Below are 26,064 nucleotides of genomic sequence, written 5' to 3'. Positions count from 1 at the left end.
CATCATGAGGGCAGTCATCATGAATGGAATTAATGCCCATATAAAAGACATCCAAGAGAGAGCTCCCTCACTTCTTTAGCCACGTAAGGATGTTGCAAGAAGACAACTATCTAGGAACCAGGAAGCCAGTCTTTATCAGACATTAGGTCTGCTGGCTCCTTGATCTTGGACTTTCCCACCCCCAGAATTGTGAGCAATACATTTCTGTTGTCTATAATCCACCCAGTATATGCTATTTTGTTATAGCAACCCAAAATATGATAGTAACTTTAAGTTACATGAAAGTTGATGAATGGTAGTCCAGCATGGTTTACATGGACCTTATGCACCTTACAGGCAAATGTTCAAATATCAGAATGAGCCTAATAATTCTACTAAGATTCATCAAGTGAATAATTGTTAATCCATTTTACATGCTTTTAAATCTGAGGTTTGAGGATTATAGATAATTTAGTGGAGGATTACTGTTATTTCTCTTTCACTAGAAGTACACAATTTTAAAGGAGAAGGAAAAAAAATAGAAAGTAAACCACTATATAAGTGGATGCCAAGTTATGATTTTTATCTTATTTTATTTCATTATGTTTAGCATTGTGCTGAAGATAATGGGCTATTGTAGGGTTTTTAACCCTACTTCATCCCTCAATATCTAATTAGACTTGGACAAGTTAAAGTTCCTCATTAGTAAACTGTAGATATTCTGTATCTTACAGGATTTCTGTGGTGAAATAGACAACACACATACACCTTTTATTAGAGGTTGGCAGTCAGTTATTGAAAAAACATAAGTTGTTTTTCTTATTATGTGTATCATCTTAGTAGTAGCAGAAGTAATATCATTAAGGATAAAAGGTAAAGAAGAAAAATGAATTTCTTAGAAAAAATTTAAAGTGAGACTTATCTGCTGACACCAGCAAAAAATGTAACATTAATAATAAAAGAAGAAATAGAGGAGGTCAGGAGCCTTATCAATATGAAAGAATAAGCTCCCAGTAAATTGTCCTTGCATATGACAACTATTAAAAAATCTGTAGAACAAGCATATAAAGGCCCTAGTAAATCAACTAAAGTAGGCAGAATTTAGAGGAAAATTAAAACTTGGAGGAAGTATCTTGCATGTCATAATTTCCATGTTTTTGCTGCTGTGACCTGAGGGCAGCTTTGCTTACCACAACCTCACAAGTGGGCTAAAACTCCAGAGAAAACCTGCCAGAACAACAAGAGAATGGAGCCTGGAGCAACCAGAGCCACCAGAGACAGGAAAAGGGAGAGGCAGCAAAGAGAAACCACAAATTCTGTGAATGAGTGTAAACAACTTTGGCTGACCTCTGAACCATGAATGCATGGGGAAGCATAAAAACAATCCGAGCTGACATTTGTGAAGCATTACCAACCCCAATGGTGATGGAGTTTTCTTTATTTTGAGTTTAAGCAACTTAGCCTGTGCTAAATTGAGAGCATTAACATTCTTTGGAAGAATACAGTAGAATCCAAGGCTCCGCAACATAACACAATATACAAAATACAATGCAATATTATTTAATTCGTGACTTTCCAGAAAAATGTGACCTATTTGAATGGGAAACAAACAAAATGATAATCAATAGATGGTAGCTACTAGACAGTCTGAGATGTTAGAATGAGCAGAGAAGGAATTAAAGCTTCTACTAGAACTATGATCAGTAACGTAATGAAAAACATGCTTGTAATTAAAAAAGAAAATTTCAGCAGAGTAATAGAAAGTATTTTTAGATTAAAAAGCTGAAGTTTATGAAAAAACATATTCACTATATGGGCTTTGAAATAGATTGGGAATGACAGAAGAAAGGAGTCAGTGAACTTGAACATAGATCAATAGAATTTACCCAATTTGAAAAACAAAGAGAAGAGGTAAGGAAAAGGTAACAGAGTTCAGGAACTTGTGTAACACGGTAAAAAGGTCTTACATAATATAATTGAATTCACAAAAAGAAAACAAAAGAGAAAAAATAGCAGAAAATGATTTGAAGAAATAATGACTAGAAACTTTTTAATTTTGTAGAAGACATACACTTATAAGTTCAAGAAAATTAGCAAAATCTAAACTATATACACAAAAAGATAATCACGCCTAGCCACACTGTATTAAAACTGTTAAAAAACAAAAATGAAGACAAAATCTTGATAGCACCCAAAGAAAGAGTCATATGGCCAAGGACTCTCATCAAAAATCATTAAAGCCAAACCACCCTGGAAAAAATTCTGAAGTTTAGAATGAAGGAAAAAAAGCTATGAAACCAGAACTTTGTATCTAGCAAAAACTCCTTCAAACAGGAAGGTGAAATAAAGGACTTTTTAAAATAAAGAAATCTAAGGATATGTACTGCCATTGGAATCATACTACAAGAAAAGTTTATGAAAACTATGTAAGCTCAAGGAAAATGATAGCAGGGAGAAAGAACTTCAGAAATAAAACAAGAGTAACAAATGCTTAATGTTGTAGCGACTATAAAAAACATTTCCTCTTAATTTCCATAAAATATATAATCTGAATAAAGCAAAATGTATAATATTGTTTAGTGTAGTTTCTAACCTATGGATAAATTATTACATCTAACAACAATAACATGGGATAGTAGAAAAGGAATAAATGCAAGTTTATAATTTTAACAAGTGGTATAACAATGACACAAATCTGATATGAAGCAGTAAGAATGTGTATTGTAATCCCTACAGCACTCACAAAAAAGAAAAAAAAATTCAAAAGGCATATCTAAAAAGCCAATAGGTATACTACATTCAATACTTTACAAAACCAAATAATAAAAAATGTGGGAAAGGAAAAACAGGAACCAAAATCAGAGGAAACAAACAGAAAACAATTTAGATAGAGCTATATCTAACCATATTAATAATGACATCAAATGCTAATGGACTAAACATGTTGAAACACAAAGACGTAGATAGCAAGAAAACAAACAACTGAATTTAAAATGGGCAAGAGATCTGAACAGACATCCGACCAAAGAACATATACAGATTAGAAGAATGAAAAGACATTCAACACATGTCATTAGAGAGTTGCAAATTAAAACAGTAAGATATCAGTAAACACTTTTCATAATAGCTAAAATCTAAAATGCTGAAGACACCAAATACTAGAGAGGACATAGATCAACAGGAAGTTGCATTCATTGCTGGGAAGAAATGCAAAATGATACATCAATTTTGGAATACAGTTTGACAATTTCTTACAAAAGTAAATGTACTCTAACCAAATAATCCAGCAGTTGGGATACTTAGTATTTACTTAAGTGAATAGAAAATGTAGGTCTCTACAAAAACCTGCATGCACATGCTTAAAATAACTTAATTTATAATTACAAACACTTGGAGGTAACCAAGATGAACTTCAAAAAATGAATGGATAAACCGTGCTACATCCATACAATGGAATATTCGGCAATGCAAGAAATACACTATCAAGCCAAGAAAAGACATGCAAAATCTCAAATGAATATTGCTAAGTGAAAAAAAGACAATCTGAAAAGGCTGCATAATGCATGATTTCAACTATATGTCATTGTAGTAATGCAAAATTATGGAGATAGTACAGAGGTCAGTGGTTGCCAGGTTGGGGAAAAGAAAGGACGGAAGGATGTATAGGTAAAGCAGAGAATAGTTTTAAGACCCTAAAAATATTCTTTGTGATATGATAATGGTGAATGCATGTCATATTACATTTATCAAAACCCACAGAATATACAATACAAAGAGTGAACTCTAATGTAAATTATGGTTTTTAGTTAAATAATTTATCAATATTGGTTCATTAGTTTCAACAAATATGCCACAATACTGGAAGATAAAAATGGGAAAATGGGGCGTAGGGGGAGAGGAGTGTAAGGGGTAAGATATGGACATTCTCTATATTTTTTGTTCCATTTTCTCTGTAAACCTAAAATGGCTTAACAATAACAACAAAAAGTCTAGTTTGTTTTTTAAAAAGTAAGTGAGAAAAGCATGATCTGTAGAGTCACCAACATTGGGCTCTAATCTTCACTTCAGAGCTTACAAAACACATGAGTACAGGGAACTTACCATGGATCTGATTTTTCTTACAGAAGTTTTGGTTATTGTATAGTGGATGTGTGCAACTTGCTTTTCTTCTTTATCTTAACCCTTGGCAACAGTTGACTTGTAGACCACTGGCTCCCTAAAACATCCTCCTTTGGCTTATCTGACATCACACACTTGGTTGTCCTTTGACATTCTTATCCCAAACCGAAACCATCTTGCTACTGGTAGTCCTCCCTTTTCCCAAAGGAAAATACTACCAGATGCTAAATCATCAGCTTCTCTGTCTCACTTACCTTACATTTAGTGAGTTCTCAAATCTTGTTGATTATGCCTCTAAATATTGATCTAATAGATTCCACTTTTCTCCAGCACCAGTGCCATAACCTGATCTAAAAACTTATCACTTCTGGCTTGGAGTAAGGGCAACAGCCCCCCAGTCAGCCTATCTCAAGCTTTATAACATTTTTTCACTAATTCTGTAATGTTATCAGATGAAGTTTTTTTCCAACCAAAATTCTTATTGTTAAAATCCTATAGTGGTTTCCTTTGTTTCGGCATCAAATTCAAACTTCTTAACAAGGCGTACAACAACCTTTATTAAACTTTTCCCAAACTATTTCCTCAGTCTTTGCATTCTTCCACCTAGTGATAATGCACATTCTCCACTCAGATAACCAGCATTTCTCACCTAGGACCATTTGCCAAGAACATTCTTTACTGGTTCAGCCCTACTAATGCCTCTCATCCCAGCTAAAACGTCACTTATCTAGGAAGCCTTTTCTTCTGACTGCTGGTACACTAGGATAGATGATGCTACTTGATCCCATTGTATTCTGTAAACAATTAACCCCATCTAACGTTTAACATTTTTAAAAGTTGGTCCTCAGTAAACTATAAGCTTTGTGAAGGCAAGGGCCATGTCTACATTTTGCTCACCCTAGCTTATTCCCAGAACCTAACATTCATTTGCATATCACAGGTGAATAAGAAAAACAATATTTACTTCATATCGATAGTTTGAACATTAAATGTGATAATACAATGAGCATTAGGCATATAGAAAGCATTCAGTAAATATTTCAATTCAATGCCTGAATACATGGGATAAAGTACCTATTCTGAAATCCTTGTTTTATTTGTAATTTATGCCCTCACAAAACAGAACAAATGTCAATAATTTCGAGTGGATCATTAAGTGAGGAAAAAGGAAAAGAGCTATATAACATGGCATAAATATCACATGAGAAATACAAAAGAAAAATTTTCCTAATACAGATAATGAAACTAGCAAAGAAACACGATTTCACTTCATTTTTTTCTAAAAGCAGAGGATAAGATTGATTTTTTTTTTTTTTTTTAATTTTCTTGGGGACAAATTCATCCTTAAGTAAAGTGCTCCATATTTCTAACCATAGAGTAAAATGTTTATTGTGATAACTTTAGAATAAAAATGCTGTAATAATAAAGGTAGGTAATTTGGGACACTATCACATCATCTGGATGTTTATTGCTACTGTGAAACAGAACATTTTACAAAAAGTCAGTTTGCCTAAAAATTAAATTAGTGAAGAATGTCTCCATAAAATTCAACTTAATAAATTGTACTATCTAAAAGATATTGATTGTTGTTCTGAGGACTTACAATAAATAACTTTACCTATGGCAGGAATTATTTTACTGAAATCCAAGAACCCATTAAAGAACTCAGACATTTTAGATGAAATTTTATACATGAATTATTTACCTATCCATAAATTTATAATTTTTATTGGACTCTCAATTAGAGTCTGTCACCTAAAAGTGATAAAACATTGGTTTGATCAAAGGCATCAGTTTCCTTTCAATTTTTAATTTATAAAATCCATCTGCAGCACTTGAAAATTGATGTATTTACCACACTACTTTGAGTATATCTTGCTAACTTATTCATTGGACACTTTATTTTTTAAGATTACTAGTATATAAAGTGAAACTGAATTGTAAAACTTAAAATAATACATGTAGATAGATTTGTCCAAAATGTATAGGTGATTGAACAAACTAATCACAAACACTTATAAAGAACAAAAAAAGTCTTATGGCAATCTGGAAAACAAACCTATCTTGAAAACATTCGAATGTATTGTTGTATAAACAATTCTTGCCAAATGTATTCCTTGCCCAGAGAGCAATTTCTTCACAGAAATCCCTATGAAGGCCTCACAGTAGATTGGACTCAAAAGCACCTTCAGTTCACGGTCTATTTTGTTCATAATTAGAACATCCAGGTCTCATATGTAGACTGTTAAAAAGTATAAGGTTAGATTACATATACATATATCAGGTAATATCAAAAACTGAAGGTAATTCTGATACAGAGGATCCATAGTATCTATCATCTATAACTAATTGACCTAACTTTATGACTGAATTAAGAAAATGGTACATTTCATTGTGATTAATTGTAATTGATGTCTTCAGAGAAGTAGGTTTCAAATATGGTACATCTTTATTTTAAATACAAAAATAATTCAAAAGTGCTCTTAAATAAAAATACTTTAAAAGAAAACAGCCAAAATCACTAAAAAATACTCTACCATTAAAATATGTTGCTGCATTTTACAATAGAATAGCTGGCTATTAGAAAGTAGAACATCAGGCCAACTAGTTGTAGTCTAATTAAACTATATCACTCACCCAAACCTATAGACTCGACAATGACCTAGTCTTCATGAACAATCTACACTAAAGTCAAAAACCAAAAAATTAAAAGAAGACTTGGTCTAGCATTCTGGGCCTCAGCATTCAAACTTGTATGGCTGTAAATATAATTTTGTCCTCCTGCCAAGTTTCAGCAGAAGGGATTTAACAGTGTATCTGGGACTGAAACATTACCTTGGCTTCTAGTTTTAGGAAAAAATGTCCTTGCTTTTTCAATGATCTCTCAGGGACTGTAATTCTGATTTTGATTCCCACTCTTGTGACTGAAAATGTACCACTCCTTACAGATACTTAATGATAAAAACCTGCTTGCCTGTCGGAATCTCCATATATATTATCAAAATCTTACCAGAAATTTTGGGACTCAGCAACAAGTCAATATTATTGCCAATTCAAAAGCTTACTTTTTGTTTTTCCTTGTAGAGTAGCTAAACTCATTTTGTACTCTTTCTGAAAGCTGAAGCACTGTAGTGTTTCCTAGTCCTTGGTCTGAGTTAGAGTAATTCATCCAGAATGATACATACCTTAAATTGTATGTTCTACTTACTTAAATCCTCTCCCAGGTTTTGAAGAAAACTTCCCTCAACACCAAATCCAATTCCAGATCTTAAGCCTCTTGAATTTTCCCTGATCTAGTTACTCAATTTAACACAGTCATGACCACACTATCCAAAAACCTCTTGAAACTCACTGGTATACAAATGTCAAATGAATAATAAAGGGATTCGTAAAGAGGTCAGATTATCTTGACAGCGTGTAACTGAAGTCCAGTGATGTACATCTGTCAAAAATTTACCAAAAATTATTTCTGAGTGTACTGAAAACTCAGTTATATTAAGGATATCAAGGTATCTTTTCAAGTTTAAAATTCTGTGATTTTTGAGAATGGTAAGGAAAATATTTTCGAAAACAAGTCACTAACCACTGGGTTGACTAAAGACATAAATAAAATTGCAAAATCTCCCAAAAGAATCTAAGGTACATTTCATCAGGGAATGACATAGTATAGATGATTGTGTGCTTGTTTCAGTGCCTGAGGTGGATCTTCTTAAAACAAAACATAATTGAAAAAAACAGTGAAAAAGTTTCCGTAGCAAACATTTTATTTCAGCTCTTTTCTCATGCTGTCAGAAGGGTACATGAAGGGAAATCACTGAGTGCTTGGTGATTGTTTGCTTTCTTTTCTAAGATACCATATGTTCAAAAATGCATGTAATAATCAAGAATAAATATGTCTTTGACATTTAAGAGGAAAGTCAGCAGCATGAGCCGGGAATAAAAACATTTTTTTTTCAGAGTTACAACTTAAAGCCTTGGGAGTCAAATACCTAAGATGCCTCAAAGTTTCTCCCCTCAGCGTGAATAAACATTAGACAGATTTCCTCCAGACTGTAGGCCTCTGACCTTTCTTTACTTAGAACGTTTATTGTAGAAGATTTTCCATTATAAATTCTTTCTCTGCTCCTTTGGGATGTGAATCTTCCCTCTGCCACTTGCCAGTGTTTCTCAAGGGCCCGGAGCCTCCCTCTGCCCTGATAATCTCAACTGTTATTTCACTAAGCAAATGGAAACAAGAAAAATCAACTTCCACAAGCTCTTTTCCATGGGGCCACAAATATACCTTCATCTCTATCTATATATACTCTTTTCCCGTTTGTTAAAATGGATGAAAGTTTTACACCCTTATCCAAGAAAAACCTTCCATTCCTGCATAAGATCACCTCCTATTATATTCTTTCATGACCAATTTTGCCAATTTTGGTAGATATTTACCATATTTACTCACCGAAATCTTTCCCACTAAAAAAAAAAAATGAAAAAAGGAAAAGGAGGAAACAAAGCTTTCATTGATCAAACATTACCCATCAGTTACTGCCCGATTTCATCGCGCTCATGTACAGAAAACACTTTCAAAGTCCATAATTGTTGCCTCCAATTCCTTTTTCCTATTAAATTTTGAACCTTTCCAATATAAAAATTTAAAGATACAAATTTCTCTTCAGATGCTTGTAAAGCTGCATTCCATACAATTTAATGTGTTGCATTTTCATCATAGTTCTTCTTATTTTATCTTTTACTCATGGGTTGCTTATGGATGTTTTGTTTTATTTCCAAGTATTTGGGTATTTTTCAGCTGTGTTTTTATTATTAATGCCTCATTTAATTCAATTATAATCAGAGAACATATTCTGCAGGTTTTAAATTCTCTGCCATATCTTTTATGGTTCAGAAGATGATGTATCTCTGTGAATGTTTCATGTGTGCTTGAACACTGGAATTCCATTTTTTAGTATAATATTCCATATGTCAATTAGATCAAGCTGGTGACAGTGTGTTCAAGTTTGTTATAAATCTACTGATCTCCCGCCTTTTTATATTGATTGATAAGACAGAAGTGTTGAAAATTATAAGACAAACTGTAGCTTTTTACCCCTCCTTTCAGTTATGCCATTTTATACTTCATGTATTTTGAGAGTTTTCTTTATATATATAGCACACACACACATTTAGGAGTGTTATTTATTTAATGCACTGATCCTTTACTCAATACAAAGTATTCCTCTTCATCTTTGGTATGAGTTCTTGTCTATGAGTTTTCTTTGCTTAATATAGCTACCTTCCACTTATGTATGATTAGTATTTGTGCAGTGTATCATTTTCATCCTCTTATTTTTCTATTTATCCCATCTATTCTTTGTTCCCTTTTACTGCTGCCTTTTGCATTAAATACATTTATTGTTCCACTTAATCATATAGGTTTTTAAAATCTTTATTAAGGGCCACCCTAAGGTTTCTAACATACACCAGTATATATTACACCCATCTTTCAAATAATGCATAAAGAATCTCACTACATTATGTTCCGTTTTTTCAGTCATCATGCTAGAATGTCATTCATTTTACTTGTTTGTTATAAATCCCACAATATTGTCATTATTTTTGCTTGAAACAATAAATAATATTTTTTAAATTTCAAGTTATATTTACCAACATATTTATCATTTCTAGCTTTCTTAATTTTTTCATGTGAATCCAGAGTGTCATAAGACATCATTTCTATTTGCTAAAGAACTTTCTTCAACTTTTTTCTAATGTAGATCTGTTGGCAGTATAAACCAAATCTCCTTTTCTATTCATCTGTTATTGGACACTGTTTATTTTGATTTCTTGGCTATTGTGAATAATACTACAATGAACATAGGGGTACAGACATCTCTTCGGCATGTTGATTTCAATTCCTTTGGATGTATCACAGGAAGTGGGATTTCTGAGTCATATGGCAATTCTATTTTAGGTTTTTGAAAAACCACCATATTGTTTTTCATAGCTGCTTCACTATTTTATATATCCACAACCAGTGGACAATGTTTTGAATTTCTCCACATCACCATCAACTCTTTGTATCTTGATTTTGACAACAATCCTAAGAGATATAAGGTGATATCTCTTTGCTGTTTTGATTTCCTCTCCCTGATAATTAATGATGTTGATCATCTGTTCAAACATGGTACTTTTTGGCCACTTGTATGTCTTCTTTGGAGATATTTCCATTCAAGTCATTTGCCTACTTCTTAATCAGCTTATTTCCTTTTGTGTGTGTGTGTGTGTGTGTTTGGTTTCAGTTTTTGCTACTAAGCTATAGAAGTTCCCTATATAGTCTTGAAATTTATCCCTTATTAGATATATGGTTTGCAAATATTTTCTCCCATTCTTCGGGTTGTCTTTTCACTTTGATTTTTTCCTTTGCTATGCATAAGTTTTTCATTTTGTTTAGTTGGACATAATACCACCTGTCTATTTTTTATTTTGTTGCTTCCTTCCTTCCTTCTTTTCCTTCCTTCCTTTCCCTTCTTCCTTTCCCTTCCTCCCTCCCTTCTTCCCTCCGTCTCTTCCTTCCTTCCTTTCCCTTCTTCCTTTCCCTTCATCCCTCCCTTCTTCCTTCCCTCTCTTCCTTCCTTCCTTCCTTCCTTCCTTCCTTCCTTCCTTCCTTCCTTCCTCCCTTCCTTCCTCATTGCTCTCTTCCTCCTTCTCTTCCCACCTTCTGTTTTTCCTTCCTTCCTTCCTTCCTTCCTTCCTTCCTTCCTTCCTTCCTTCCTTCCTTCCTTCCTCCCTTCCTTCCTTTTTTCCTTCTGTTGAAGAGACTATCCTTTCCACATTGTGTATTCTTGACAACCTTGTTAAAGATCAGTTGATTATATATGCATAGAGTTATTTTTAGGCTCTTTATTAGTCTATATGCATGTATTTATGCTGGTATCATATGGTTTTAATAACTATAGCTTTGAAACATATTTTTAAATCACGGAGTGTGATACCTCCTGTTCTCTTCTTTGTTCTTAGGATCGTTTTGGCTATTCTGGACCTTTTGTGGTGCTATATTAATTTCAGGATTGTTTTTAACTATTCCAGTTAAAAAAAAAAAAAAAAAAAAAAAAAGGCCAGTGAGATTCTGATGGAAATAGTGAACACAGGATGTCTTTCCATTTTCCATTTATTTATGTCTCCTTCAATTTCTTGCAACAATGTTTTGTAGTTTTCAGTGTACTAGTCTTTCACCTTCTTGATTAAGTTTAATTATAAGTATTTTATTCTTTTTGAAGGCTATTGTAAAAGGAGTTATTTTCTGAATTTCCTTCTAATGGTTCATTGTTAGTATATAGGAATGCAAGTAATTTTACTAAATTGATTTATTAGTTCTAACAGTTAGTTTTTTTTTCTGGAATCTTTATAGTTTTCTACATAAAATATTTACCCCTTATCCACAGGGGTGGGGGATATATTCCACGACCTTCAGTGGATGCCTGAAATTGTGGATATTACCAATCCCTGTATATACTGTGTTTTTTACTAAAGATACACTCTTATGGAAAATTTTGTTACATGATTTTTCTGAGTATATTGAGATGGGAATATATTTTTAAGTTCTTTATTCCATTAATGTGGTTTATCACAGTTATTAATTTTAGTATGTTGAACTATTTTTGCATTCCATGGATAAATTATACTTGACGATGATGTACGAGCTCTCTGATATGATGTATGAGCTCTCTAATATGCTGTTGTGTTGATGTGTTCTATAAATAGTGAACTTTATGATTATCTTAGGTTAATCCTAAATGATTTTTAATTCATGATTCAATTTATAATGTCTGTCTTTCTGAACATTTGATATGCTCTCTCCCCAGCATATTTAATACTTTTCACTAACATTGTACACATTTATTTAATGTCTATTCTTACTAGTACATAAGATGTCACTTAGGACTTAATGTCACTTCTACTAGTAGATAAGCTCCATGAGAATGAAAATGTTTTACTGTTTTGTTAATAACTGTATGTTCAGCTAGTATGTCAGTGTTTGGGGTACAGAATACTCAATAAATATTTGTTGAATGAATACTGGAAAAGAAGGAATCATATTTGAAAATGGAGATAATGTTATACTGGGGTGCTTTTTCTTCCTTGTACAGAATACTATGCTCAATTTGGAGTGGGTGGCAACAGATTACATCAGTTAGCCTCCTAGAAATTTGAAGCTAGATAAACTAAGACCTGTAAACATATGACAAGACAATAAAATAGTGAGTGGTAAAAAGGAGCTTTACAAATAAGTTAGCAGCCCCCTATCCCCAGCACACACAAATGTACAGTATGGTAATCAACACATAAAATATATAGCTGATTTTGAAAATTTTGAGTAAAGCAACACAAAAAAGGAAAAAGAAAATGTAATCAAAATGATCACTGGGTCTTCAATAAACAATATGTTCATACTCATGCAATTCTAAATGTTTATTGGGTTCGTCACTTAGAGTCATCAAATAATGGCAGACGTCCTCATTTTGTTTAGAGAACAAAAGGTAAACGGTATCAGTCTTCAAATGCACAAATGTAACTTCAAAAATGAAAATTGGGAAATGAAAAATTGAGACTGAAAGTCAGAGGAAAAAAGAGGTCAGAAAATGTCATTTTCTTACAGGGCAAGGATGTAAAGTAGATTAATAATTTAATAGATACAAAGTTAATATATATTTTTTAAGGGATAAACTAGGATGGAAAGGAGTAGAACAGAGAGCTGATACCAGAAACTATGTACATATGTCATTCTTATTATAATATTTAAACAGTAGTACCACTTTTATTTTCAAATATGTATGCCATTTGAATAATAAGCTAAGCTATTATCAACATGGGGAGAAGTTTGTTGTAAAGGTAGAGGTTTGGGATTTGGACTAAACTGGGTAAAATTTAGACTGTCACTCTGGGAAATCTATTGAACATCTCTGAGACTTGGTTTTCTCATGTATGAACAAATTGTGGTATTAAATGACATAATATGCACAAAATGCTTGACCACATGAAAGTGACTTATTAAATGTCAAAAAAAAGGATCATTTTTTTCAATTTTTTATTAATTGGACTTGAAGAAAAATGAGCTAAAATATGTATACTAATAATAGAAATGTTGACTAAAACTACAACTCTAAAAAATTGCAAGATTTTTGCAGGTAATTAGCATTATGATGTTATAAATCTTTATTTTTTTTCTTTTTTTTATTATTGTAAGTTCTAGTGTACATGTGCACAACATGTAGGTTTGTTACATATGTATACTTGTGCCATGTTGGTGTGTTGCATCCATCAACTTGTCAGCACCCATCAACTCGTCATTTACATCAGGTATAACTTCCAATGCCATCTCTCCCCCTTCCCGCCTCCCCATAATAGGGCCCGGTGTGTGATGTTCCCCTTTCCGAGTCTAAGTGATCTCATTGTTTAATTCCCACCTATGAGTGAGAACATGCGGTGTTTGGTTTTCTGTTCTTGTGATAGTTTGCTGAGAATGATGGTTTCCAGCTGCATCCATGTCCCTACAAAGGACACAAACTCATCCTTTTTTATGGCTGCATAGTATTCCATGGTGTATATGTGCCACATTTTCTTAATCCAGTCTGTCACTGATGGACATTTGGGCTGATTCCAAGTCTTTGCTATTGTGAATAGTGCCACAGTAAACATACGTGTGCATGTGTCTTTATAGCAGCATGATTTATATTCCTTTGGGTATACACCCAGTAATGGGATGGCTGGGTCATATGATATTTCTAGTTCTAGATCCCTGAGGAATCGCCATCCTATTTTCCACAATGGTTGAACTAGTTTGCAATCCCACCAACAGTGTAAAAGTGTTCCTATTTCTCCACATCCTCTCCAGCACCTGTTGTTTCCTGACTTTTTAATGATTGCCAAATCTTTAAATGTAATCATCGTATAAAAAAAACTGGGCATCTTCTTTAAAAAGCATATGTCATGTGCTTTATTGTTTTTAAATAACATTAATCTAGAGTAGTCAGAAAGCATTTTGATCACAGTGAAATTACACTTAATAATTTTTCTAAATAATTTTGGCCATTCAAAGAAAAAAGAAAAATTTACTGAGTCATTTGCTATGGCACTTTCAAATTCATGATTATCTACTGTTTTTCTAATAAAGAATACAAAATTTTATGTAGATATACATTTATTTTTTGTAAAATATTGCTAATTCCACAGCAGAATATTTGTAATACTTATTAATTTTGCATTTTAATGTTATTCAGAAATTCCCCTCTCCAATCAGAAAAATATACACAGACCAATTCTAGGACTGGCAGTGTTTGCCTAATTTTAACATTGTTGTCATTAAAACAACAAAATAACTTATTCAGTTAATTTTACAAATTCAGCAATAATAATTCAATATGTACTTTTTAAAAATAGTGTGCAATCAATGTTTTTCAAAAGCTGTACCATGCCAAGGATCATAATATATGTAAAAAAAGATTTCATAATGTGTCGGATTGATTTAGAACAACATTGAGGAAAATTGCTTCAAAGTTATGCTTAATATTAACAATTCAATTATACAGATTTAAAAAATATAGTTTTACATGTAACAGATTATTCTAATTCAAAATACTATAAAAAACTACGTTATACTCTGTACATTACAATTCTAAGACTTGCAGTATTTTCTAATAGTCAGAAAATACTGCAAGATTAATCAATTAAAAGTAATTTTTGGAAATGCTCTAACCAGAAATAAACATTTTAAAATTTATTCTAAATCTGTCTTTCTTAAGGAATCATAAACATTTCACTAATTAATTTTACAATGTTATTCTTAGAATAGAGGCTATGGGAAGAAAAAGAAATTTGCTCAATCTTATCAACCTAACAAATATTTCCCCAAGATTCCATGTAATTGACCTGATGTTGTGTATTACTTTTGCAAACAAAGTAAAAGTTTGTTGTTGTTGTTCTCCTTAACTGTGTTGGTAAAGTGTAAAATGTTCCTGTTTATTCTCACTACTTACTAGTGGTTTAAACACAATTTTCAACCATATTGAAGAGTATGGAGCCTATGAATAAGCTTTGATTGTTATACCTTGTAAGATGGAAAGAGAATTTCACCTAAATAATTATCCATAATTTTTCCATATGGTTCAACTATTTAGTGTGAGTGAGTTTAAGAAAAGGGAGACCTGACAGTCTTTAGACAAGTCAGAGTATTTTACATAAGGTAAGAACATACTATGATTCCAGGCCTTCTGACCCTCCCAACACACTGGCTGTGTACTGGAAGCACATAAAATGACAGTGACACTGGCTTGATCATATTAAGGGCCAACGTCAAAACATTTCATTTTCTTCTAAATGAATATCCAAGAAAAGTTTACTGCATGTGAAATGATTCAATTGTAGCAGTACTGTTTAATCACAAAGGAGGAATTGTTTATTCTCTTCAAGAACAACTTACTTGGGGAGAGGCAACTAAAAGAAATTATCTGGACCAAGCTCTCCTGTATTCACCATACAGTCCCTAGAGAATGATACAAACAAAACAAGCAGACCTCGACATTGTGAAAATTGGAAAAAACATGCATTTATTAACTTTTGAGGAATCAAAGAGCAAAGATTTCTACTACCCTGATTGAGTTTACACCAAATGCTGGAGGAGGAGTAGTGGCGTTTGAGAGAATTGTTTAATCAACCTCTGTATAAGACATAATGTAGTGTTTGCATCAGCAACTATGCCAGATCCTTCCTAAGAAACAATATATTAAATGGGAGAATGTTAATTACCAAGCAATGTGGTGTCCTCTATGCTAACACTGTTAGCTACTTAGCATAATGCGTAATTTTTATACTTCTTTATTTGAATCATTGTGCTCACCAATATACATATAAATGGTTTAAAAAAGAGGTGAATGATACAGCCTATTGTTGTGTCCAGATATAAGCACATTAGGAATAGTCTGCTTTCTATTTTATAACCAAGTCCCTCAAACCTTCTATCTCTCCAAGGGCTGTAGACACTTCCATGAGTCCCTGTACATCCAAACATAAAACAATTAAAAGAGATTCCAGTCTTTGCCAAAGTAGCAGAGATATTGTACCGCTCATGAACATGAGTTTTTCTTCCTTACCCTTTCTGTCTATCAAGACCTAAAACTCTACCCAGTTGCCAGGACTCAAAGGCACTCTCTTGTTGTCCCTTTGTTCAAGATGCCCCAATTCTGACACTGACTTCCCTGGTAGGTTTTTAAAAATTTACTTGTTTTCCTTTTATAATAGTCCCCCTATCCACAGTTTTACAGTTTTGCCTTCCCACAGTTTCAGTTACCCAAGGTCAACTTTGACAGAATAATATTAAAAGGAAAATTCTAGAAATAAACAAGTTATATGTTTTAAGTTACATGCCATACTAAGTAGCACAAAATTTCACTCCCTCCCACCCTGTCCCACCCAGGACATGAATCATCCCTTTGTCCAGTATGTTCACACTATATATGCTTCCCACCCATTAGCCACTTACTAGCCGTCTTAGCTATCACATTGGCTCTTGAAGTATTGCAGTGCTTGTGTTCATGTGGCCCTTATTTTACTTAGTGGCCCCAAGTGCAAGAGTAGCGATGCTGCCAATTTGGATATGCCAAAAAGAAGCCGTCAAGTGCCTCCTTGAAGTGAAAAGGTGAAAGTTCTCAAGTTAAGGAAAGAAAAATATCATATGATGAGGTTGCTAAGATCTATAATAAGACCGAATCCTGTATCCATGAAATTGTAAAGAAGAAAAAAGAAATTTGTTCATACTATATATAGGGTTTGGTACTATCGGTAATTATACCAATAATTAGCATCAATTGGGGATGTTGGAAATTATTCCCCGTGGATAAGGGGGCTACTACTCTACCTACTGACCCCTCTCTATTCTGCTAAACTTTTCATAGCTATATATGCTACCTGTTTTACTAAACAGTTTTTGCGAAAGTATAACAGCTGTTGAGTTCTACCTATTTTATGAAGCTTCACTTGGCATGCCTTATATCTTCTCCTGATTCATAAGTAAAAGTAAGACAGAATAATTTAATTAGAAGTTTAGATGAAAGTTGAATTAAAAAATATATAAGTATCCATCCCCTCAATCATCTATCCTTTGTGTTACACATAATCCACTTATACTCTTAGTTATTTTTAAATGTACAATTGAATTATTATTGACTATAGTCACTGTTGTGCTATCAAATAGTAGGTCTTATTCATTCTTTCTATTTTATTTTATACCCATTAACCAAGCCAATCTCCTCATCACCACTGCCCCACTACCCTTCCCAGCTTCTGGTAACCATCCTTCTATTCTCTTTATCCATGAGTTCAATTGCTTTGATTTTTAGATCCCATGCAATGTGTGCCTTCCTGTGCCTGGCTTATTTCACTTAACGTAACTAAATACATCTATTATATACCCACAGAAGAAAATTTAAAACAATATTAATTATCTATAGCAGAGGTCAGCAAACTATGAGGGCCTGGAGAACAAATCCAGCTTGCCACTTTTTCTTGTAAATAGATTTTTATTGAAATACAAAAAAAGTACATATATAAAAAATACAGGCAGTTCAACTGCAAATTTACCCATGTTTATACTGACATCTCAAGGGTTACATGAAGCTTATGTGACAAGAAGCCTGCTTACCTCCTCACAACTAATGGCGCATTTTTCAGATTAATGAATTTTTCCTAGACCAAGGCATATTCTAAATCACATTTAATTAAAAATACTATCAAACCCATACACGTACATAGTCCAAAAAGACAAGTTCCATAACATGTAAGTGCAGCCTCCTCTCTCCTTCCTACTCTCACACCATATTTCCACTCCGCAGAGGCAGTCCCTTTACAGCCCCAAAACTAGGTATTCTCTTAACCTCCTTCCATATTTCTAACTGATTTTATTATTATTTCCTGCTTTTCAATTTAAATTATTATCTACTAGCTTTCTATTATGAAACAAAAGGGTATATCTTTCTTCTCATCCCTCATTCTGAATTTCCCTTTTCCCATCCTTTGAATATACAAGTCATGAGTCACTTAGCGATGGGGATAAATTCTGAGAAATGCATCATTAGATGATTTTGTCATTGGGCATAGACTGGACTTACAGAACCTAAATGGCACAGCCTAGCACGTACTACGCTATAGGGTATAACCTATTGATCTTCGTCAACATCATCACCGACACGTAAGCTCTGCACTGCTAAGTTACAACAGCTATGATGTCACTAAGCAATAGGATTTTTTCAGCTCCATTACAATCCTATAGGACTACCATTGTATATTCAGTCTGTCACTGAAATGTTATGCGGTGCATGACTGTAGTTCAATAATTTTTTTAAAACTAATCTTCAGTGTTTGCATTATTATGGCTGTTTTTCATAATATGGCATGTTGAGTGCTATAATTATATTTCCAATCTTGAGTGATCTGTTTTCCTTTCTAACTGTCTCTTTTGACCTTTGTTAGTTTTCTAACCACTCGTTACTAATTTAGAATCTGGCATGCATTAGTCTGCTTGGGCTACCATTAAAAATATACCCCAGATTTGGCTGGGCATGGTGGCTCACACCTGTAATCCCAGCACTTTGGGAGGCCAAGGCGGGCAGATCACCTGAGGTCAGGAGTTCGAGATCAGCCTGACCAACATGGAGAAACCCCATCTCTACTAAAACTACAAAAATAAATAAATAAAATAAAAATAAAAATAAATAGATGAATAAATATTTTAAAATTGGCCAGGAATGGTACCTGGAAGGTGGAGGTTGCAGTGAGCTGAGATCGAGCCATTCCACTCTAGCCTGGGCAAGAAAAGCAAAACTCGAGTCTCAAAAACAACAACAACAACTACAAAAACAACCCAGATTCTATGACTTAAACAAAAGACATTTATTTTCTCACAGTTCTGGCAACTGGAAGTTCTAGGACAAGGTCCCATCATAGCTGGTTTCCTCTGAGGCCTGTGACATTGGCCTCTTCACCTGGTTACTCTATGTGCACATGCACCCCTGATATCTCTGTATATCCTATTATTTTATTCTCCTCTTTTAAGGACATCAGCCATATTAGATTATAGTCTACCCTAATGGCTTCATTTTAACTTAATTATCTCTTTAAAAGCCCTATATCCAAATACAGTAAAATTGTGAAGAGCTAGGAGTTAGGGCTCCAACAAGTGAAAATAAAAGGGGAGACGCATTGCAATCCAAAACACCTGACCAGAAGTGGAAAGCTGTTCTCAATACACTCAACCACATCAGGTAACACCAGCTTGGTCTCCTCCCCAGAAGTGGCCTTCCCGAAGTTCTCCACTCCCCACAATGGTCTGACTGCTGGCACTGAGAGCCTGCTGTTTAGGGTCCACTTCCACCATTAGTATGGAAATTTTCATCCTCTCCTGTGCTGGATCCCCTGAGGCTACTTCTCTTTCACTCACTCCTTGTTTTTGGTAAACACATCTTCCAGCAGCTTCCAGAGAGTTGTGCATTCTTTAAAATCTTTAGTTTATATAAATAACTTCTTTTTACCTTCTTACTAGACCAAACTTTTGCCAGGATACAAAATTCTAAGTGAAAAAATATTTCCTTTCAGAATGTTGAAAGCATTGTCCCACTGTCTTCTGCCATTACTGATGAGAGGTCTGAAGACATTCTAACTTTCCACCCTTAGTTTTGAATATTTTCTTTTTTCTCCTATTTTTCCTCTTCCTCATATGCCTTTTCCTTTTTACTTTGGCTTTTCTTTTGTTTCCTTCTTCTTGACCAGCACAGAACTTCTCTAGTCCTAATTGTATAATGACTGGGCCCTCTCAATTTGACAATTTCTGTGTGGAAAATTTGAGTGCATTATGTCTTTCATAATATTCTACCCCAGTGTTTCATAAAATCCCTTTCTTAAATTCCTACTATATTGATATTGCTTCTCCTTAGCTACCATAATTTTCTCACCTTTTAAATTCTTCTTTTACACTATTTGGTTTTATTGCTTATTTTATTATTCTTCATTCTTCAATGTCCTTAGGTTTACCTTCTAGGCTTTTTATTAAATTATTCATTTGTTATGCTAGATTTAATTTTCAGGAGCTCTTTCAGGTTCACTGAATGTCTTGTTTTGTTTTGTGATCTAGTCTACTATACTTGTTTTATGTATGTACGATATTCTCATATAACTAGGAATATTTATTAAATATATATTTTAAGATTGATTTATTTTCCCAGAACTATATGGTATTGTTTGTTTCCTCTGAGTTTCTCTTTTTGTGCATGTGTTTTTTGTTTGTTGCTTATTCCTTCTTGTTCTTGTTAGAAATGTCCTCAAAGCCCTGTGTCTGGTGTCTGAATACAAGTAGGAGTTAAGCACTCAAAAGAGGTTAGTATTTGAGTGTAGGCAGAGAGCTTTTTTCAAATAGATTTTATTTTAGAGTTATCAATTTTTAATATTGCACTAGGGAACACCAGGTTTCATATCTCTGCGCGCGCACACACACACACACACACAGAGACGCACACACTTTTGATTGATTGATATAAGGCATTTTATCTTGTGTTGAATCATTTCCCCTGAGGAAACTCCTCCAATCTTGTGTCAACATCAATAGAGATACGGATCAGGCTGTAACAGTTCTCAGAGGCATTCACTGAGGCAACTTACTCTTAATTCCCTTAATTTTAGCATGGTACCTAGACTCTTAACTGTAGGTGGTGTTTCTGAGTAGAGAGTATCCCTGGATCAAATTCTCCAAAACTCTTTTACCAGGATGAGGAAAGTAACCTGCAATGGATATGTAGAGGGGTTCAGAGAACTTACTTTTCTTACAGACTTATAACCAGTATTCATATATTTAGTCATACATATAACCCTACATTCAGAGACATCTGGTACCTCTATTTTCTGAGACTGTTGAGGTTCCGTTGCAAAAAGCAGCTTGCTTCTAATTTGTTTCCTGTCTCAACTTAAATTTTTACTTCCTTCACTGTTGCCACTCATCCATCTGCTTTGCAGCTTGCAAAATTATTATTAATATAAAATTAGTATTTTCTCATCTACCAAATCTGTTGTCCCTATAGGTGTAAATCTTCTTACTCATTTCTTCCAATTTAGTAGTGTCAGGAAAAAAAAAAAATAGAATACATTTGATTAACTAAAAGCTTCCAAATTCACATTATAAAGGGTACCCTAGAAGGTATTATGTATTTATTTCCTAATGCTTACACCTCCCTTGTTACACAAAGATAGTACACATACTGAAAAACTGAAAATATTTTAAAGCCAAATTACCACTCGAACGGGCACAACACTCACAATGACATAAGTCAATCAATTATAGAAACACTTGATTATCTTCCGTTCAAATTCATTTCTTCGGTAAACATGTTTGGAGTACCTACGACGTTGAACCAATTAAAAGACGATTAAAGTAGTGCTTAAATGAACTGATGAATCAGTCTGATCTGAATTCAGGTAGTAATTGTGAAGAAAGCGGGGAGCAGATACTTTTTCTTATATATATATATTTCAAAAAATATTTTTAAAGTTTTCCAATCATTTTTTGGTCTACACTCTTCTATTAGCTTCTAGGGCTGCCAAACAAAATACCACAAGCTGGATGGCTTAAACAACAGAATTTTATTGTCTCACAGTTCTACAGACTAGAAATCAGAAATCAAGGTGTTGGCAGGGTTGGGTCTTCCTGAGAGCTGTGAGGGAAGGATCTGCTCCAGACCTCTCTCCTTGGCATGTATATTGCCAAATTCATGTTTACATGGTGTTTTCCCTGTATATATGGCTGCCTTCAAATTTTCTCTTTTTATAAGGACACTGGTCATATTAGATTAGTGCCTATGCTAATGGTCTCATTATAAATTTATTACTTCTTTCAACACCTTATCACCACATAAGTTCACATGCTGAGGTACTAAGGGTTGGGACTTCAACATAAGAATTTTGCACGGCCACAATTCAGCTAATAGCTGTCACTCCAAATGAAAGATGAGAAAATCAGTTTAAAATCTTAGACATGGATAAGAAGTTTAGGTAAATTAGAATGAGGACAACACAGAGCCTGCCCATTCAGAACTTACAGTCCTAGATTAATGTAAAAGAGTATGCCTATTAAGTGCTCCAGAAGAGAATAAAACATATACCTGAAAGACTTATGCACATTTTGCCTTTTCCCAGTTGCTATAAAAACCACCAATTGTTCTCATATGTCCACACACCACAGATAATGGCTACAGATGGAGTCAATGGCTTATAAACACAGGAGATAGTAGAATTTACTGAACATAAAATAATGAAGCACTTTTAAAAGTAATAAAATGAAAAATTTTAAAATACAGTTTATACCATTATTTGCTTTATACAATTTAATTTAGTTATAAGTTTAATAGAACTGTGGAACTACAAATTGCATCATAAATATCATATAAGCAAAAGTTACCAAACTGAAATGTGTTTCAGAATTACCTGGGGAGCTTTTAAAAATATAAAGTTGTTGATTAGCACCCAAATATCTTGAATAGAAGGTTCTCAAATGCATATTTTTAAGAAACTCTCCAATTGGTTCTAATGCGTGTTCCATCTGTTTTGTCTTAAGGTTGAAAAAACTGAGGCCACTTTAACAAAACTACAACTCATAAGACATATTTAATTTAAAAAAGGGGTCTAGTTCTGTTTATATATGATTCATTTTGACCAACAGATTATGAGAGTATTTGTAGAAACTATTTGAAAAACACTTTTGTTAATACAATCGATACAACTGTTCTTAAGGAAAAGGCAGCTCTGTAATACTTGTTTCCTTTTAGTAAAACTTTAAGGTCACCAATACTTAATGTTGGCAGATTTTTAAAAATTCAAATTTAAAAAAAATATTTTAAAATGGAAAGCACAACTTACTAAAAGAGATTTTAGAAACTTACAGATGATGTCCTATCCACTTCACAACGGCTACTGAGAATAAAACAGGCCTCGGCGTCATCCATCCTAAATACAGACGGAAAAACAAAATAATCACACACTGAAATATCTACACGTTTTCTGAAAAATAGAATTTAAGTCTTTAGTCCATATATTGCACAAAATGTACATGTAGACCATGTGTATCCTTAAGCTTAAATGAAAGTTGAATTTCTAGTAGATCTTAACTATATCTGACTCTGAAGAAAAAAAAAAAATCTGCTACTGGGTTGTCTATTATAACTCAATGTTTTATGACAAAAGTTAATAAAAGTCAAACTTTATTCCTTTTTACTATTAAATGTATTTTATATGCATGCTTTGAGTAAATTAAGGGGATATAATGGTCTTTATTTTATGACTAATCGTATTTTAACTGTAATGTCTGAATCAAACTAAGAGGGGTGGAATACAGCTTCTCTGTATTCATAAGTCAAACTCTACTCTGTATTTATACTTCCTGGAGATCATTCATCCTTTCCCAAGCCCCTTCCCCTCATGCTAGGGTTCAATATTTCCTAAGTTTAGTGATGAAGACACAGTATATTTTAGTGTTTGATACATGATGTTCCAAAAGCACAGGAATGTTTATTTTCAAAATGAGGAATGATTTATCTCTGTGGTTCACTGTAATAAAGTAAATATTTTCCAAAAAAAAAATTTCTATGGAGAGGAAATATAAAAGTCTTTGAAATAAGACCAAACCAAACAGTTGTGGGAAGATGTTGTGCCATGGTTATTAAGATAATATGAGTGTTGGATAACTTTCTCTAAATACCATTTTCAACGAAGCAATTCAAAACTCATGCAACTAACCTATGAAACTTGTTTGGAGAATCCTACTCCATGCTCTATGCATAAGGAATTGCACTGAAAAATGTATTAGTTTATATTAAATCCCAAATCTTTTATAGGAAGCTAAGATTGGAAATGAACATAAAAATGGATACTGCGTCACTCTTATTTTTTAAAATAGCTTTTTGAGTATGACCAGCCAGCTACCTCTCTCTCTCCTTCATTCCCTTCACTTTTCCTTTATTCCCATGGAGGAATTCTTCTTGTAAATATGATTGCTTTTACCAAGAGATCATTTTAAGACTATTAGTAATAAATTAGTTATATTAATCCTAAATAGTATATAGCTTAGATACTAATAGCTATACCAATAACTCAGATAAATTTGTTAGATAGAAAGAAGCCACCATATATTACACAAATTCATATTGGACATAATATGAATATTACTCATGCTTACTGTGTGAAGAACTTAGTTATCATACAATAAATAAGGAATATTGATTATCTACGCCAATTAATACAAAGATCTAGATTATAGTAGTATCTAAGCGTCTATTTCTCTAGCACACCCAAATAATGAGTATAGATAGCAAACTCTAAACACCTAAAGCCAGGGTTTACCTGATGTGCTGGGAAAATCTGATGACTTATAGAACTGTCACATGTACACTGACCACAAATATATTTAATCCACCTAAAAGATGAATATACTCTCAAAGAAATGTAACTTTCCAATTAGGTAACACTCATTATATCCTGCTAGTTTTTCGTGATGTTTTTGTTTCAGAAGTTAAATCAGTGAAAAAATACTCCATTAAATTGACTTCATTATATATAAATCAAAGGTAACATCAGAGTTCCTGACTAGGTATCCAGTCATCATTTGAAGGATTATGCAGCACAAAGGAGTCTGGAAGTCTGTTCCACAAAACAGTTGACTTTTCTTCTGTTCTTTTCCAACACCCACTAGACACACACACACACACACACACACACACACACTTGCAAACACGGTGAAGACAGGCACAAACACACACCCACTCGTGCACACTCAGGTTATCCAGGAAAGAAAAAAAAAGTATAAAGCACTTATGATATTCAATTCAGTGGGGAGACTTTTAAATCTAGAAGGGCATGTAGGGCAACTCAAGGATAAACATGAAGACATGTTTAAAACTTTAAAAACAGCAGAAAATATTGAGCAAAACCACTTTTGTTGAAGACACCTTCCGGCATCTGAAACTAAGGACATTGTTTTGCAGAAACTCTGTTTCCCTGGTGTCCACACTCTGCTCAATAATACTCACACTCTGCTCATATGATATAACTCGTTAACTTGTGACAAATGTTTAAGACCATGTCACCTTTAAGACAAATTGCCTGGTACATGCACAAAAAGAAGAGGATAGCTAAGTAAGACCTGTCACCTTTCTGATTCCTCTAGTCCACAGCAACCATTTTGTCTCTGACCCCAGGGAACACAAGTGCTCTCTGTCCAATACATAGTGCAAGGTCTTTAAAACGTAAACCCTAACTCACACTGCACTGGTATGTCACATCATATTTAGCCCACAATTTTTATATGTGGGATAAAAACAGTATCCAGGGATTTGGAGACTACTCTAACAGTGAGTCTAGATGCCTCTGTGAATCTCTGACAGCTTAAGATAATTATACTGGGCCACTTTTCTCATTGTGTTGTGTGGTCACAGTCTGCTGAACAATTCTGCCTTGAGATGAGGCTGAAAAAGAGGAGTAAACACACTGATTTCATGATACATTTTTAACCTTTTAGTTTGGCCAGCAGAGGGGCTAAGGCAAAAGTCTACACTCAAACATTAACACATCTTGCAACACCGAAAATTGCTAAAATTTGGAGGAAAGAGAAAATATTAAGTCACTCAAAACTGTAAGCTGCAAGATGAAAGGCAGGGATACTTACTTTGCTCTCAATAAGTCTTGATCTTTAAGGGCTGAACCTTGAAGGTAGATAACTCTTTGGGACCACATTGGAATCTGCAGTACCCTTCGAACTTGTACATCCATTTCAGTAGGACACAAAATCACCACATAATAATCCTATTCAAAACAAAATGGGCAATGGAATAGAAAAAATAATGTTTTATGCTATGCTACATTGAAAAATAAAATATCTAAGAAAAACCTGAAATATGA

At 33.7% G+C, this 26,064-nt stretch overlaps 1 protein-coding gene across 5 annotated transcripts in view; it reads right to left on the bottom strand.

Annotated features, from left to right (window-relative positions):
* Positions 1 to 26,064, bottom strand: part of KCNT2 (potassium sodium-activated channel subfamily T member 2) — a 411,763-nt gene that overhangs the window by 199,090 nt on the left and 186,609 nt on the right. For all 5 annotated transcript variants that reach the window (XM_009191034.4, XM_009191039.4, XM_009191043.4 and 2 more), the window contains exons 11-12: positions 25,832 to 25,968; positions 23,055 to 23,118 (exon numbers count right to left, since the gene is read on the bottom strand). In XM_009191034.4, coding sequence (XP_009189298.2) covers positions 23,055 to 23,118; positions 25,832 to 25,968 — 201 coding nt within the window. The remainder of the gene's footprint in view (positions 1 to 23,054; positions 23,119 to 25,831; positions 25,969 to 26,064) is intronic.

This window comes from Papio anubis, chromosome 1 (assembly GCF_008728515.1).
Source record: "Papio anubis isolate 15944 chromosome 1, Panubis1.0, whole genome shotgun sequence".
NCBI classification, from domain to species: domain Eukaryota; kingdom Metazoa; phylum Chordata; class Mammalia; order Primates; family Cercopithecidae; genus Papio; species Papio anubis.
The sequence above is the reverse complement of the archived record's forward strand: the minus strand, read 5'-3'. Positions and strand labels throughout refer to the sequence as shown.